General features: G+C 50.8%; 1 protein-coding gene across 1 annotated transcript in view; it reads left to right on the top strand.

The window, feature by feature from the left end:
* The window catches only part of LOC106886238 (TGF-beta receptor type-2-like), a 35,628-nt gene that overhangs the window by 11,713 nt on the left and 6,209 nt on the right, over positions 1–17,706 (top strand). The window contains exons 2-5 of the mRNA XM_014938998.1: positions 9,013–9,163; positions 11,265–11,467; positions 16,030–16,829; positions 16,953–17,094. Coding sequence (XP_014794484.1) covers positions 9,013–9,163; positions 11,265–11,467; positions 16,030–16,829; positions 16,953–17,094 — 1,296 coding nt within the window. The remainder of the gene's footprint in view (positions 1–9,012; positions 9,164–11,264; positions 11,468–16,029; positions 16,830–16,952; positions 17,095–17,706) is intronic.

The following is a 17,706-nucleotide window of genomic DNA, read 5'->3' as shown; positions in this document are numbered from 1 at the left end:
TCCATCCTCAGCTCAATGTCTCAGGGTGCAAACTGGTGTTAATGGGAAGTAGGCTGTCTGTAACACCAAAAAGACAAGTATTCCTGAAAGAGCTTGAGTTCAGAGTCTAAAGGGGGTATAGTTTTTGCCTCACCTCGTACTTATAGTCCCTCCAAAGCTGAGCAAGGGCAGAACATCATCCCCAACGTGTTGGATCAGGTCCTGCTGGGCTTCAGGACCTCAGGACAGCAGGGCTGGCTTGCTTTGTTTTTCAAATTTTAACGGCAAACTTCATTGGTAAGCAATTTTCACGTTTGAGGGAGTTTTCCAGCTAAAAGACAAAGAATATGCCAACATAACACGTTTCAAGGAGCAGCAGAAATCCACAAAGATGCTTAAAAATAATTAAGTAAAAATAAACTTCATCGTAGTCATTTCATGCAGGGAGTAAACAGAGAGGATGTGCTTGTAACGCCCTGTCATGTACAACATGCAGCGATTTTTTCCATAGTTCTCTTCTAATGACTTGCATGCGAGCCTGGATGCAAAGTAGCTGCGTGGAGATGGGGGAAGATCCTCCAGGAATTGCTTTGCATGTGGAAATGAATTTCAGTTCAGCCACTTCAGAACAGTTTTTTTGGGGTTGGTTTGGTTTTTTTGTTGGGTTTTTTTTTTTTTTTTGTTTACTTTCCACTGACATGAAATCAGCCGCGATTGCGTCGCATGCGGGATTGGTTAGCCGGTTACATAATGCTTCATAAATCCAAGAGAAATAATATAAAACACATCATCCAGTCTGGGAAGAGTAACAGCATCTCAGCCCCTGTCACTAACCCGCCCGGGCCATCTGAACCGATGCTGGGGGGGGTGGGGGTGGGATGCAGGGCTGCGCCGCTGCATGATGGATGCGATTTAGGAAAAATGCTTGTGGCCGTGTGTATAAGCCTTGAGGACAGACAGATTGCCTGGGCAGAGGGGGTGCAATGACAAGGGTATATCCAACAGCAGAGCTGCTGCTCCCGTGGGGAGGGCAGCTCACCCCGTCCCGCGGGGCACGGCAGGCACGTGCTCGCACGCCCAGCACCAGCTGTATCTGCTGCTCGTGTAAGGTATTACTTCACCCTATTAATTCTCCTCCGAGTACTTCGTAGAATCGTAACGGCCCTGTCAACAGAAAGAGCAAGATTTGTTGATTAAATTATTTAACCACAGATTATTTCCGCCGGAGGGGGTGGGGAGGAGGGAGGACATTTTGCTTAGATGCCAGGGCTGGTGGTCCCTGGAGACCGAGAAGGAAGGGAGGTGACCCAGCAGGGGGTTGCCAGGCAAAATGGAAAACAGTGATGCTGAATTGCACCCAAAAAACGGGGTGTGCAGGAAGAGTGCAGGTACCTCTGGCACTGCAGTGCCAGCGCCCTGGATCTCACAGGAAAGCTGTCCAGCCCATGGGTGTCTTGACCCAAGTGACCTCCACTGCATGGAGGATCAGCTCTTCTTCTCATTTTCCACATTCTCCTGCCCGCTTTTCTTCTACTCCCAGGGGAGACATGCTGCCTCCTTCATCCCTTGGGCATGGCACCGAGAGATGCCCCGGCTGGCCCTACCTCTGCTGTGCTGTGGTGAAATACCAACAGAGGAAAAGCTGGGGATGAAGGGGTTAATTACTACAGGCTCAGCACAAGCCAAGTCTGTAAGTGACTCCCTATTGCTATTTCGAAAAGAGGCTGCCTGGAAAGGGAAAGGAAAAAAAAAAAAAAAAAAAAAAAAGAGGTTTTATTTAAAACAATCCTTTCTTGGTGAAATACCAACAGAGGAAAAGCTGGGGATGAAGGGGTTAATTACTACAGGCTCAGCACAAGCCAAGTCTGTAAGTGACTCCCTATTGCTATTTCGAAAAGAGGCTGCCTGGAAAGGGAAAGGAAAAAAAAAAAAAAAAAAAAAAAAAAAAAAAAAAAGAGGTTTACTTTACAACCATCATTATTTCATCTGCAGAGTTTATACAATGGAAAATAAAAGCCAGGGTAGGCGAAGTCAAATCATTTCTGTTTCATTAATGGTATGGAAATCGTTTTGTTTTTATAGGGGAAAAACAAATGTGAACTTGATGTGAGTGTGTGTGTGTGTGTGTGCGCACACATGCAACTCCCTTCATTGCAAAGGGCAGAGCAGTGAAATCCAGAAATAAAAAATGACTCAGAGGCCGTAGGATCTATGAGTCAGTTGGGCTGTTGTTGTTTTTAAACACAAGTGAGAGCACAATATGGCAGATAATTGCCCATGCAGCCCTCCCGTCACTGGCGTCCCTGCCAGCCCCACTGTCCTGCGGTGGCACCATGCCTGCTCCCTGCCACCCCCATGGACCCTGCACCAGCACCCACATCTCAGGACAAGCTGGGACCCAGAGGGATAGAGAGTGGATTATCCCAGCAGGAGCAGCTTCGGGGGAGAGAAAGTGAAATTTGGGGCAGGAAACTCGAGATCTCCCAGAGGGGAAGCATCTCGCTGGGGGTGGAGGAAAGGGGTCCCACGCGTTGCCTGGTTTCGGTGCCTTGGGCATGAGCAAGATGGGCTGTCATGGTGGATGGAGGAGATGAGTGGCTCCCAGGACAGATGGAGGAGCGTGGGGGTCAGTCCTCGCCCGTGGGCGCAGACATCAACTGACCGAAATCAAAGAGAAACCGCTCCGGTTTCTAAATCCTCCCCGCCGAGCACCAGGCATGGCCTGGCTGGCCCCCGGCGCCCCAGCTCACCCAGATGGTGCCAGCTTTGTTGGGGCATGACCCTGGGGTACCTCTGCGTGAAACGTCCCAGCACCCCAACAACGGAGCCGTTGCGCCCACGCGTAGACAACTCGCGAGAGGTACCTGAGGAATAACCGGAGATTGCCAAAGCAGAAGGACGGACGATACTCCGCAGAGCTCCTCTCTCCCTGGGGTCAAGTTAGATCATGATGTAATTCAAGCATCTGAAAGAGATTGGGGAAGTCTGCTGGTACGATCCATACCCAATTTACTTTGTAATGGGACTAAGCAGTATTTGCTAAACACTTAATTTAAAGGGATATTTTCACAAAGGAAAAATAAGTGGTGGAATAAGTCGGTTACCAGCCTGTTTGAAGAAGGTCCAACCAAACCAGAAATGTATACTGCAAGTCTTTCTGGCACCAGGAAGCACTGGTGTCTAACGCAATCAAAATCAGTCCTTTTTTATTCACCAGGAAACTTTACTGGCTCATTCCTTGCTCCATACTGTACTCTGCCAAGTACAGTATTTATTATGCAGGACGATGTGGGGACCACATACCTGAGGGCAGAGCCTGGTCCTCTGAACGGAACGCAGCATGAGCACTGCTGGGTTTCCTGGGGGAGCTGGGGGCTTGTGCCTCACAGGGGCAAAAAAAAAAAAAAGGGATAATACCTTTTTTCAGCTCCATTTGGTCTGTTCTACCTCTCCTACGAAGATGAAGATACAGCGTTTGTAAACACATGGATGGAGAAGAGTGGCCTGATACTGAAAACTCTGGTTCAGCAGCTGAAAGTAGCACCAGTTTCCACCAGTGGAGAATGGAACTGAGCTGGAAGAAGCTGAGCTCCATCCAAAATAAAAGTACAGCACTGGGGAGATCCTGCAAAATCTGGGGAGATGCCGCAGTGACACCTGGGGGCTTTCTGACAGATCGGATCTAGCTCAAGGTGGAGCTGACTGTGGGAAATATGGGATCCCTGTTACACAGGTCATGCTGGACAACTGCAATGGGGAGTTCTGACCTTGTGTAGGATCTCTTGGAAATCAGGGACATAGGAATTACCCTGATGTAGCCCGCCCATGGCACTGGTGGTTGCTTCATGGAGAAGGCAGCACAGGAGTAACCTGCCAATGGAGAGCACGGAGGTCCTGGTGTTCTCCCATGGGTCAGCAAGAGAGTGGAGCCCAGCTGTTGGTTTAATCTTAAAAACAAGTACTGTATATAATAGGGAAGGAATTTGTTTGTTCTCATAATAATTTTATGAGAGGCTGTGCTCTGGTGTAGTCATGTCATTAGCTGTGGATCAAAGCCCAAGACAAAGCCTGATCCTGAACTCGGCAGCGGACGAAGGACTCACCGCCAAGCCCAGGCTCACCCAGGTGGGAAAGCCAGTCTCAGCACAAGTTGAGTTTCCATCAGGGCACCTACCTGGGGGTTTCCAGGAGCAACGTGGCTGCAGGGTTGAGATAGCGGTGCTCCCCAGTCCTGCAATGAAGCCTGCTGCCAGTCAGAGACAGCTGCAGAGCACAGCAACTAGTCTCCCCGGCTGTATTCTTCCCAGGGGTTACAGGTTGACTGACCTGCCTGGAAAAGATGATGCAGAGACCTCCTGGAGCCACTGCAGTGACAGCAAGCTGGGAAGCCCTCTGCAATTCACGGATTCACAGAATTGTCAGAGTTGGAAGGGACCTTCTAGAGATTATCTAGTCCAACTCCACTGCCAAAGCAGGGTTGCCCAGAGCACATCACTCAGGGCTGCATCCAGGTGGATCTTGAAGATCTCCAGAGAAGGGGACTCCACACCTCCCTGGGCAGCCTGTTCCAGGGCTCTGGCACCTTCACCAGAAAGTTCTTCCTCATATTTGAGTGGAACTTCCCATGTTCCAGCTTGTGCCCGTTGCCCCTCGTCCTGTCACTGGGAACCACTGAAAAGAGTCCGGCTCCATCCTCCCTCAAACCGCCCTTTAGATATTTATAAGCATTAATAACCTCTCCCCTCAGCCTTCTCTTCTCCAGGCTAAAGAATTCCAGCTCTCTCAGCCTTTCCTCATAAGGGAGGTGCTCCAATCCCTCCATCATCTTAGTTGCCCTACGCTGGACTCTCTCCAGTAGTTCCCTGTCTCTCTTGAACTGAGGAGCCCAGAACTGGATGCAGTATTCCAGTTGTGGCCTCACCAGCGCAGAGTAGAGGGGAAGCCCATCCCGAGGTGCTTAGAGACACACAGAAAAGAGAGGACAGACCTCACTGTAAACAATTTCTGACCTAAAAATGATCCATTTTCCTTTGTCCTTGAAAAATAAAAGCAATTCAAGGTCAAATTGCCCTTAAATGGCGGAAGGTGTCCCTCCATGTCAAGAGGGGGGGAGCTGGAAGGGTGCAAGGGCTTTAACTTCTCACAACACGTGCTTTTCCTTGGGCCCATCTGGTGTTTAGCTGTCACAAAACAGCACGCCAGAGAGAATATTTGAGAACTAAAGCTGCTCATTCTGCCCTGCAGCGAAAAGGCATTGCAAGCACATGCCATCGCTTTGGCTAACAAAACGCCTTCTCCTTCCCTGCACCAAATGCACCCTGCCTCCACCTCCAGGCACCCCAGGCTTGCTCCTTATTCATCCTCTCTGGGGACCACAGCATGCGGAAAGCTGGAGCCAAAGTTAGGTGGTGGAGGACCTACCTGCTCTCTGGGGCTGCATTGGTAGAGACGAGCTAATTAGAGCCCTGTTTATCCCGCTGGGTTCTTGCAGCTGCAGTCGCCATTGGCAGCTGAGCACCTGGCAAGCCAGCAAAAAGCTCATCTGTTGGGAGCTGACTGCTTCCGTGGCTGCAGTGACAGGACTGGTATGAAATTCTCTTGGAGAGCTGTTTTAGATGACTTTTATGGGGGAAAGAGGATGGGTTGTTGACTACGGCGGTGGTGCTTCAATAGGCTTTGCAGCTGGCCAAGCGGAGAGCATGGATGCCCTGTGGGCAACGACAGGCTGGAGAGCTGCCCCAACACACATGAAGAAATATCCCGATGTCCTCGGGTGGTGGTATCACCCCTGCTGCTCTTGCAGGAGAGACTCAGGCACTTTTGGCATAGTTTTTTACTTTATTCCTCTACTTGAAAATCGGCTCATATTCTCTCAGTAACCTCTCTGGGGTCTTGATTATAGATACCAGAAGACTTGATCCCATTCTCGTGCACAAGAGAACAAGCCTTCCTATTGATAGGAAGCCAAGCTCACTGTGAGCCCACCTATCGGTGACTTCAAACCGTCTTTCCAACTGTCGTTCCACAATAACTTTGACTAACTGTACCATTTATTGGCTCACATCACATCCTTATGGCTTCAATTTATTTTTGGAAAACTCAACCCACATTTAATTAGTTTATAGTTTGTTCCAAGTTTTGCTTATCCAGCTTTTTTTGGTCTTTTTTTTTTTTTTTTTTTGAAGTTTGTATTTTGATGTTTAGCATTTGCCTTGGCAACATCTGGAACCCCTTTATGGAAGTGTATTGTTACTTTTACTGCTCGTGCAGCTTTATTAAATCATCCAAGTATTAATATTGAAAGTGTTCATCTGGGTCTAATCAGGGCCAAGATGAGTGATGTGGCAGTTAAATTGTACCTACGAGCTAATGGTTCAAGGACACAAAGTCCTGAAGAAACTTGCAGTGGGCTTTGTGCTCTTCTTTTTAGCTTCCTAGGAGGAGGAGGAGGAGGGAAAAAAGAGATATTCCTGCTCTGACCTTTCTTGCAGAGCAGATAACAGAATCGCAGCCTGAGCTAGTTTAGAACAATTTGTCTCCAAAGAATTTTGTCCAGTTACCGCTATATTTCTGGATCTCGTTTCCATATTTAACTCTTTCATCTGCCTGGGCTTCTCCACTCTGCAGTGCAAATGACTGCCAAGTTAAGATCCCCACCACGTGTGCCAGTACAAAACTGCCAGGGCTGACGTTTTGCTCCGAGACCTCGAGCAAACCCTTGATATAAATAAATAAATAACATACCTCGTGGGTATAAATACGTAAAGAACAAACTCCGTCACTCTTCTGCATCAACAACATGTACAGCCCGGATTTGTTCATTTGCTTCTCCTCTGCAGGGCCCCCAAATATCCCTGGGACGATGGTGCTGAGCCTGTGGTCCTGGAGGAGCATGCTGCGAGCACAGCACGAGCCAGGGCATGGATGGGTTGAGCAGAAGGGCTGGAAGAAGAAATGGGGCAGTGACACCACCAGAGCACAGCCCTGGCTGTGGCAGGGCTGGGTTTTGAGGGGAGAAACCAATTTACCTTTGATTCTCTGTTCCCATGTAATAACACTGATAGGGTTTGTAGAACATTGTAGAAACTTCGTGGCTGTTTCTGTAGATCAAGAGCAAAGGCTGGGCTTAATGAGTGATCCACCTCCAAAACTCTTGTCCTCGAGAGGAGTTTTGCCCAGGATCCTGCAAGTCCTGCCCTGACAGAGTGAGGCGGGGAGACGAGGGTGGCTTGTGCTGGCTGCAGGTGCTTCAAATCCCATCTGGAATCACAATTTCAGTAGCTTACCCTTGGATGGATGTGGGGCTGTTGAGGTTATCCACAAAACCCCCAGGTCCTTCAGCAAGGCCAGAGCAGCCTCATGGACGAGGCGGACGCTGAGCAAGAGGTTGTGGGCAGCATCTTCACCCACTCCGCTCCCGGCTCCCCTGCCACCTTGCAGGACACCATCCCTGTTGAGTCACATTTTAAGCCTCACATGGGTCATTTAACCAAAATTTCCTCCTTCCAGCCTTCAGATGCAACAGGCATTTCTTCTGCAGCCAGGTTTCCTCTCCACTGTTAACCTTGGCCCTATGTACGAGGCCATGGGAGCTTGTAAATGGTTTATTTCAGTGTGGGAGCCTTCCAGCAGCTCTTTTATGGCCATCTCGTGGAGGGGGGTCCAAGCCAGCGAGGGAAGCGGAGCAGGCATGCGAGATGCTGTGGGAGCAGGCTGTGTGCCCCGGATTTGGGAAGCAGAGAAGTTAAAAAAAATTTTAAAAATCTCTTTTTTGCTGTAAGGAAAATATATGTGTTAAAAAGGAAAGGGACTGCAGGCTCGTCTGTTGGCCACAGGCAGGTCGCAGATGTGACCACCAAGAATGCAAGAGGTCCTTGCAGGTTGCCCACCGACCCCAGGATGCCTGTGGGTATGCTCCTGTATCAGCAGGTCCTTGCTTGCAGGGGCTGAGGTTTTCTGAGCCACAGTCAGGGATTTTGCAGTTTGTTTCTTGCTCGAAGTAAGGGCTGGTGATGGAAAGCCCCTGTGATGGCAGTGGCAGCACAGCGAGCCACCACTGCCCTTTCCATAGGAACTGGGAGCACCCAGCGCTGCCGGGCAGCCCAGGGAGGCAGCTGCTGGAGAACCACAGGTGACCCAACCCTTCAAAAACTCATCTGCTGTAGCTCAGCTTCCTACCTGAACACTCTTAAGTGTATTTATTTAGTTAAATTTATAAATATATTCTTCTACATAAGTCACTTAGTGGCTTCTTTTTCTTTTGTTTTTGTTTTGTTTTTTTTTTTAAATGGACATTTAGCAGCCTTAAAACAGGAAGTTTAAATTTAGCTGGGATTTATCCTTTTACTGAGCATAGTTCCTTCACCCTTTGTATAAAAACAGATAATTTGATGCCACTGAGATACAGGCAGAGCATCTCCACACGGGCAGCAGGTATTCCTGCTGCTGGGGCTGGATCCGGCACTCCAGGGCAGAGCGGGCAGTGGAGCCAGGGCAGGAGCAGCCCAGAGCTCAGGAGGTCTCAGCCCATCCTTTATTTCGTTGCTGGGCAGTGGGTGGCAAACACATTCCCTGGCTTGGGCTCGTGGAATGGGCAGAGGGAGGATGAGGAGGCAGCAGGAGAGGAGGGAGCTGCCCCAGCCTGGCCGTGCGTCCCTACCCAGCAATAAATAAAGTCTTCAGGCATGCAAAGACCTGGAGGTGTCCCTTTTCGGATATTGTGTGCACTCTGGATGAGAAGAGATGCTGATTTGAGCCTAGGTTGTAGAGGAAGAAGTAAACTTCCCCTTGATGATAACCCAGTATGGGAAACGCAGAGGAAAAACAGTTCTTTGCAGCTTCCCAGGCTCTGCAAAGCATCCCTCCAGCTCCTCTAGGCTTTGGCATAATCTAAAGCCCATTTCCCCCAGCAGTGGAGCAAAATGAAAGCTGTCAACAAACACATGGAGAAACAGGAGCGATTCGGGCTCCTTCTCTCACTGGAAATAGTGGAAGGTTGTTTCTCCTCACCCCCGCCACCTCTCTGCCCCGCAGCCTGCTGTGCCGGCGCCCGCCGCAGCCTGAAGACCAACCTGTGCAAGTGGTGTGACTCCACACCACCGGCCTGCGAGGAGAAGGTCTGCTACAGCAACTGCAACCTCAACTCCTACTGCGAGGACCCCTACGAGATCTGCGTGGCCATATGGTAAGCAGCAATCCCCTTGGCAAGGGGGGACGCGGTGGGAAGAGGGGTTTGCGGGGCAGCAGCTCATGGGAACACACGTATATCTACTCCTGCACTTGAATTATTGCCTGTTAAAATAATTCAGGACTTTCTCTTCCTCCCCCTTTAATTCCACCATAATCAAAATCACAGTTTGCAGTAAAAAATTTATCTGGTCTGCCCTATGATTAGTAGCAGTTCATTTTCTAAATGAATTGAACACTGAAGTGCCCGACACAGGGATTGGCAAGTTTGCTGCAGGACCTCTAAACCCCCATAACTCCCTGAATTTAGCTTTACAGGATGAACCCACTGGGCAACACCAGCAGCCCTGACCTCCAAACCCGTGATGTCCTCCTGTCTCAGGCTGGTGAAGCCCCAGTTCACATGCAGGGGCACAGCTGAGGTCTGTCCCCATCCAGCTCATGGACATCCGACCTGGTACTGAACCGGGGCTCAACCCTCTGGGTTTAACCCACCTCCTTCCCATCCCCTTGGAAAAGCCCTTTTCTGCTTCTCCTGGAGGTGCCTGTAAGGGAAACACTATCTTGCACTTCAGGCCAAGCATACACTGCATCATTTGCCCGGAAGACTGCCTCCCCCAGCATTTTGGTCCTCATGAGTAAAACTAAAAAAACACCCATTTTGGGTCTGCCCAGAGTGATTTTCTCTTCTTTCCCTTTTAATTTGGCTGCCAAAGTGAAAGCCAGCCAAGCACTTATCACTAGGCTTTATCTCAACCTGCTAATTAGTGTGAACGCTATACGCCCCACTTTCTGTAGGAGTTTGCCTCAACATAATTGTTGCATTATGGACTTGAAAAAAAGGCAGAATGCAAAAACAATAAGAAACCCAAACAAACAAACAAAATCCACCCCCTGCCCCAAATTCCCCTACACGCAGATGGAAAAGCCACCTTAAATCCCGGGTAGGCAATCCATCATCTCGCTGGGTTTTCTCATTGACAGCCTACATGTACAGGAAAAAGCAAGACCCCCAGAGCATAAATCCCCACGCCAGGAAAGCAACCCCATGGCATGGGGTGGGGCTGCACCTCGCACCACGTACCGGATGGGGTGAGGCAGCTCTGGGGTCACAAATAACCTACCAGGCCTACAGCCTCCTCCCAGCATCTCCCACCCCATCCTAAGACCCATCTTGAGATTAAGATGCCTCACCTCCAAGCCAGCCTCACTGCCCGTTGCTCCCTTGCAGAGGCATGTTTGGGTCATCAGAACTTGTCCCACGTGGGTGTCACAGTGACAGCAACAGCTTTGGCCCCATGCTCACGAGCAATGTATCGCCTTCACGTTATAATTTGGCAGCTCCAAAGGTCAAGCCGTTTCTCGAAATAGCCCCAACCAGCGACTGAAGGGCTCTGCTCCCACAGGTGGTGGGAGCAAACGGTCCTGCAAGGATGGGGCACAACAACCAGCAATTAGCCCAGACAGTGCTCAGGGGATGAGATGGCTCTTACAGGCTCCACCTGCTCACATGGGCTGAGATGAGCAGGAAGGAAGCACGAGCCAAGTGGTCCCTGGCAGGTGGCCACCATGTCTCCCACCTTTTCACCCTGCAGAGATGAAATCTCCTGAGGCAGAGATGTTACGACTTGCATTGTAGCAGAAGAGGTGACATCCGAGGCAGGACCCTCATTTTGAAGGGTTTCCTTAGGTCCATATAGCCCCCAAACCAGCTGGCCTAGCAGGTGGTACTGGTAAAGGATGGGATTTTTCCCCAAATCCTGTGCAGGACACTCAGCCTTAGGGTTGGCACTGCCTGATCCAAGGTGTGATTATGAACTGGTGAATTATCTACTGGAAAAAGTAGAGTCTCGGGCTCACATCCTATTATTGGCATGTGCTAAACATCTCTCTTTTCACCATTTGGGAGAGATAACGGGCTTTAACAAAGCCCCTCCAAAGCATGTATAATTAGAATTATACCAGAGCCACTGCAAACGAGTCATTTCCTACACAGCTTAAAATGAATTATCTTAAAAACCAGGTTTAAGGTGTCACGCAGGCGACACAAAGGCTGAGCCATGAGACTAATGCTCTGTCGCTTCGTTTGGCACGTGCAGGAGGCAGGACAACGAGAGCATCAGGATCAGCACGCTCTGCCACAACCCCCACCGCCCCATCGAAAACCTCATGGTCCCCAACTACAACACCTCGCGCTGCATCATGACCCACCAGCCCAGTGAGGAGGGGATCATCTACATCTGCGGCTGTGTGGACGAGCAGGAGTGCAACGATAAACTCATCTTTGAAAACCACACCAATGGTGAGCGCTTTTGTTAATGTTATTTATGGCAGGGAGACGCACCCAACGCTAATGATAAATTACTTGTATTTCCAATAGAATCTTAGGATTATCTAGGTTGGAAGGGACCTTTAAAATCATTGAGTCCAACCATTAACCTAACACTGCCAAAACCACGTCCCTCAGCACCACACCTACCCGTCTTTTAAATACCCCCAGGGATGGCAATTCAACCACTTCCATGGGCAGCCTCTTCAGTTGTTCAATAACTCTTTCTGTGAAGAAATATTTCCTAATATCTAATCTAAACTTCCCCTGGCACAACTTGAGGCCGTTTCCTCTTTTTCTATCACTTGTTACTTGGGAGAAGAGACTGACCCCCCCCGCCTCACTACACCCTCCTTTCAGGTAGTTGTAGAGAGCAAGAAGGTCTCCCCTCAGCCTCCTTTTCTCCAACAACCCCAGCTCCCTCAGCCCCTCCTCATAAGACTTGTTCTCCAGACCCATCACCAGCTTCATTGCCCTTCTCTGGACCTGCTCCAGCACCTCAATGTCTTTTTTGTGGTAAGGGGCCCAAAACTGGACACAGTACTCAAGGTGGGACCTCACCAGTGCTCAGTACAGGGGGACAATCACCTCGCAAGTCCTACTTACCACGCTGTTCTTGATACAGGCCACGGTAGTGTTGGACTTCTTGGCCACCTGGGCACACCGCTGGCTCATGTTCAGCCGACAGTCAATCAACACCCCCAGGTCCTTTTGTGCCAGGCATCTCTCCAGCCACTCTTCCCCAAGCCTGTGGCATTCATGGGGTTGTTGTAACCCAAGCGCAGGACCCAGCACTTAACCTTGTTGAACCTCATCCCATTGGCCTCGGCCCATCGATCCAGCCTGTCCAGATCCCTCTGTAGATCCACCCTCAAGCAGATCAACACTCCCACCCAACTTGGTGTCATCTGCAAACTTACTGAGGGCACACTCTGTCCCCTCATCCAGGTTGTTGATAAAGATATTAAAGAGAAGAGGCCCCAGTACTGACCCCTGAGGAACACCACTTGTAGAGTAGGAGATGCAATGCCAGAAGGAGCTCTTTCAGCATCTTCTTTGACCTCCCTATGTAAAAGCTAGGTAAAACTTGTACCCTGTTACTGAGCCCCATATTTTATCTGTGGTTAAGCCATCCCTCCAGCCTTGGTCTGGAAACATCAGGCAATGGAAAATCCACCGTATCTCTCAGTAGGTTGTACCCTTCAGCGAATCAGGGCGAATCAACCAGGGAACCCAAAAGCTGATGTAAACCAGTGTGAGTCAATACTCTGAAAGCTTTAAATAAATAGTGCCAGAGAAAATCCTGCCCCAGCATACCCATGGGAACCTCTGGCGTCCACCACAGCTCCAACCCAAAAAGGTGGTGGTGCTGGGGCGTGGGGCTCAGTGCTCGGCTGTGCCTCCCCTGCCACTCTCCTGGGGGTTTCTGCAGCAGCATTTTCCCCTGGCAGGGACAGCCAGAGCCACCCTGCTGCTGTACACAGACGTGAGCATGGCTTGGCACACCTGTGGATGTTTCAGCAGATGGCTGCAGGTCCAACAGGAGCTATAAAGCCACAGGAGGGAAATCTAAGAGGCAGTTCGTTTCTGAACCTTGAGAGGGTCGTGTATTTTGGAAGCGCTTCCAGCTAGATCCCGAGCCTTTGGGGGCTTGTCCAAACCTCCCTAATTCCAAATGGCCCAGGTTTATCCAAATGCCCATCAAGAACCTGACCCATAACAAAAGCAAAATGAAACCCTTCTGATTTTCTGTAATTACAGAGCAAAGAGATGCTGAAAATGAGCCTAAAGCATAACCTGCAAGTGGGAGGCATAGCTTCTCCCGCAACGCAAAGGAAAAATAAAAAAAGAGAAATCACATAAAATGCAAATTTTCAGAACAAACAAGCCACTTTTAATGAAGGCAAATGATGCTAAATTTGGCAGTTCTTTGCTGCTTCCTGAGCCAAACATAACAGGTACACGCACTTCTAGGGAGAGATACTCAAATCCCAAAGCCGATGCTGGGATATGTAATTTCACACAAAAATGACAACTGGCTCATTGGAAATGCCACCCCCACCGAAGGCTTCCACAAACACCCTCCTCCTGCCAGCCGGCACCTAGAGCTCAGAAACTCAGAGTGAGAGTAGCTCGACCCTTAAACAATTAGCTTCCTCTTTGATTTGGTTTGTGGGACTGCTTGGGAAGCACCAGATTCAGAGGTCCCATCTTTTACATCCTTTTCTTCTCCTTTAAAGGATCATTTGCATTGTAAACATTAACTTATGATCCCCTTCAATGGTATAAACAAACACCGAGCAGAGAGAAATAGAGAATTTCTAGAGAAATACCTACTAGAGATGAGTGTTTCTCCAGCAGCTGAAGCAGGCAGATTTTTTTCCCATTTCTTGGTTTCTTAAGCTCTACTTTCAGGTCTGGGCTGCTGGGTGGCACTGCCCTAGCACCAGGGCTGCAAGGAACTCCATCAGAGTTGAGAGATGACCCTAAAAAACACACAGCAGCATCATTTCCTAAAGCCATGCAAGCAGGAGCCCACCTTGGGAAGACACTGGGTAGGATTGAGCACATCAAGTCCTCTCCACCTTGGTGCCAAGCTGAGCCTGGTCCTGGAGGTCCACCTCCCCCTGGCAGGGACAGAAAGCCCCACGCAGTGATGCTTAACAAGGTGTGGGTTTACAGACCCACAGTTACCACCAGAGCAGCCACATGTGGTCTCCATGGAAGGGGTCTAAGCTGTGCTGCAGCCCCCCTGTATCCAAGGGCTTGCATCGGGAAGGGGCATCCTCACGGAGGAATTTTCTGGAGTTGTGTTAACTTCCCCTTTTCAGATCTGGTGCGTGCAACTCCCTTAAAAATATCTCCTCTTTCTTCAGAGTTCCAAAGATGGGATCTTAAGCATCGGGTAAATCCATTAAAGCAGTAGGTGATATCCAGGCCTAGGGCTTTCCAAAATAAACATATTCCTGAGTTAGTTATTGATTTATATCAGTTTAGGTTGATCTTGTGGTTTGAACCTGATGCCTGTTTTAGAAACGCTTTCACAGCCTTGCAGAAATTAGCTGCAGCACATTTTTTTGAAATTTGCCAAGGAAAATAGCTAAACGCTCTGTTTTTCCAGAACCTGAATTATGATCTGCACACACTGAGGTCAAGCAGCGAGAGTTTTGCTTATGGAATGATTCTTATCCCTCTTCCCCTGGGTTATTATACTTGGCAGAAAAACCTCTGAGTAAGATTTTACTTGAATATCTCTACTGAAGTCAGCATGTTTATTCCAGGAATCGCGAACATCAAAGGATCAGACAATTATATGTTGTGCGAGGGTTAGGGCTTTTTGTGTGCTTCCCCCCCCCTCCCCCCCCCCAGCCCCCCGCAATGATCTGAAGGCTTCTTTAAAAGAAACAAAACAAAAGCAGCCATGCCTGCTCGGTTGACAGGGGTCAGTGCTGTAACGCAGCCAGGAAGGAGATGCCAACACCGTCAGACTGTGCTGAAACGATGTTCCTTGGTGCTAATTATTATGCAAAGCATCCCCGTGTTCCCCCCGGGATGCAGAGTCCCACACCCTGCCCACCCCCTCCCCACCAGCATCCCTCCCGCATCTCCCTGCACAGGCAAAGCCCCAGCCTCAAATTTGCTCCGTTCGAGCCTTGCCTCAGCTTCTATCCCTCTTATTTATTATCCCTTGCTCATGAGACCCCACCTGGAGTACTGTGTCCAGCTCTGGAGTCCTCAACACAGGAAGGACTCAACAGGTCCAGCGGAGGGCCACAAAGATGATCAGAGGGATGGAGCACCTCTCCTATGAGGACAGGCTGAAAAGAGCTGGGGATATTCAGCCTGGAGAAGGCTCCAGGGAGACCTTAGAGCAGCCTTCCAGTATCTGAAGGGAGCTACAGGAGGGCTGGAGAGGGACTCTTTGTCAGGAAGTGCAGTGACAAGACAAGGGGTAACGGTTTTAAATTGGAAGAGAGAAGATTTAGATTAGATATCAGGAAGAAATCATTTACTGTGAGGGTGGTGAGGCACTGGAACAGGTTGCCCAGAGAAGTTGTGGATGCCCCATCCTTGGAGGTGTTCAAGGCCAGGCTGGATGGGGCTTTGAGCAACCTGGTCTGGTGGGAGGTGTCCCTGCCCATGGCAGGGGGGTTGGAACATGATTATCTTTAAGGTCCCTTCCAACCTGAACCATCCTATGAGTCTATGATTTCCACCCTGGCTCCCCTCACTGGGCACAAGCAGCACTTGGGAGCTGCCAAAAGGGTGGCCGAGCCATTGTGGTGGCAGTGGCCAGGTCTCACCCTGCCCCAAACCCTTGCTTGATAAATGGAGCTAAATTTGGGAGCTAACCCAAGCAGCCCCCTTAGTAACTACCAACATCTGGTTTCTCCGCCGGGACGGGGCTTGTGGGCATCCTGCCTCGCAGCCCCGCAAAGGGCTGCACTTCATTAACAGCTTCACCTTATTTTCCTCCTCGGTGTGATGATCAACCGAGTTGTCACAAACTCTCACCTTCGCTTTCCTCCCCACAGGCTACTCCATGCTGCAGAGCAAAGAGGTGATCCCGGTGGCTGCCATCAGCCTCCTGCCCCCACTGCTGGTGGCGGTGATGATCACGGTGACGTTCTACCTCTGCCGCACGCAGAAGCGGCGCAAGAGGGCCAAGGCGTGGGGGGGGAAAGCCGGGCAGCCCCCGGCCCTGCCGGAGCCGGGAAGGTCGGCCGAGCGTGAGGAGAAGTTGTCCGTGCTGATGGATGAGAGCCCGGCCGGCGCCAGCCCCACCAGCCGCCCCACCGAGCTGCTCCCCATCGAGCTGGACGAGATGGTGGGCAAAGGGCAGTTCGCGGAGGTGTGGAGGGCCAAGCTGAGCCACAGCCGCTCGGGGCAGTACGAGACGGTGGCCGTGAAGATCTTCCCCTGCGAGGAGTACTCCTCCTGGAAGAACGAGAGCCAGATCTTCACTGACGCCAGCCTGAAGCACGACAGCGTCCTGCGGTTCCTCACTGCTGAGGACCGTGGCGCGGGGCCGCGCCGGGAGTACTGGCTCATCACCGCCTACCACAGCCGGGGCAACCTCAAGGACTACCTCTCTCGTCACGTCCTGAGCTGGATGGACCTGCAGAAGATGGCGGGCTCCCTGGTGAGTGGGGTGGCCCACCTCCACAGCGACTACACCGCCTGCGGCAGGCCCAAAATCCCCATCGCCCACCGGGACATCAAGAGCACCAACGTCCTGGTGAAGAATGAGCAGGAGTGCGTGCTCTGCGACTTTGGCATCGCCATACGCCTCGACCCTTCCCTGACAGTGGATGACTTTGCCAACAGCGGGCAGGCAAGTAAAGTATCACCCACTGGCTCTCCCCAGAGAGGACCCTTTGCAAACCATCCTTGGTCACCCCATGGCTGAGGTCTCCTCGCCCACTCCTACTAATGCCTCTCTCCTCTTTGCGGGCAGGTGGGCACCGCCAGGTACATGGCCCCAGAGGTCCTGGAGTCCAGGGTGAACCTGGAAGACCTGGAGTCTTTCAAGCAGATGGATGTCTACTCCATGGCCCTCGTTTTGTGGGAAATGGCCTCCAGATGCGAAGTGGTAGGAGGTAGGAGCATCGCACTGGGGTTGCCACATGTCTTTTTGCTCCCTTCCTCCCAGTACGAGGACGGGGCCCACCCTCGTGTCCCTGGTGGTGGCACAGGACCTGATTTGGGGCAGCTCAGGTCTCTGCAGGGCTGCTAAGAACTGGCAGCAGATCCTGCCCTGTGTGCTGTGGCTCAAGGGGGCTGGCTCAGTGGCAGAAGAGCAGGACAGGACCCCAGAAGGGGGGTCATCTGGTCCAGCCCTCGCTCAAAGCCAGCCAAGTCGCATCCGAGTCAGCGCTGGCAATGCAAAGCAAACCGAGCAGGAAGAGCCAGAGCTGCCTCCCCCTCCCTGGCCACAAGCGCCTTGTTGGTTTTTGTTTTTCTTTTCAGACAACAGCAGAGGGTTTATGTTGCAATGGGGACTCACAAACTCCAGCCTCCAACAGAGCCACGTCCCCCCTCACTTCCCAGAGCCACATCCTGGCATCTGTAATTGCGTGTAGCAAAACGTTTAATTAACTGCCCGGCTGTTAGCCCCGGCCTGCCCTTCTGCCTGCTCCCCCCTCTTCCCTTTTTAGCTCTGTCTGGTTCCTTCCCTATCCCACCTACTTGCAATACCAGCCCCTGGAGCT

The sequence above is a fragment of the Calidris pugnax genome, unplaced genomic scaffold (genome assembly GCF_001431845.1).
Source record: "Calidris pugnax isolate Ruff unplaced genomic scaffold, ASM143184v1 scaffold21, whole genome shotgun sequence".
In the NCBI taxonomy this organism is placed as follows: domain Eukaryota; kingdom Metazoa; phylum Chordata; class Aves; order Charadriiformes; family Scolopacidae; genus Calidris; species Calidris pugnax.
This window is presented reverse-complemented; position numbering and strand designations above follow the sequence as displayed.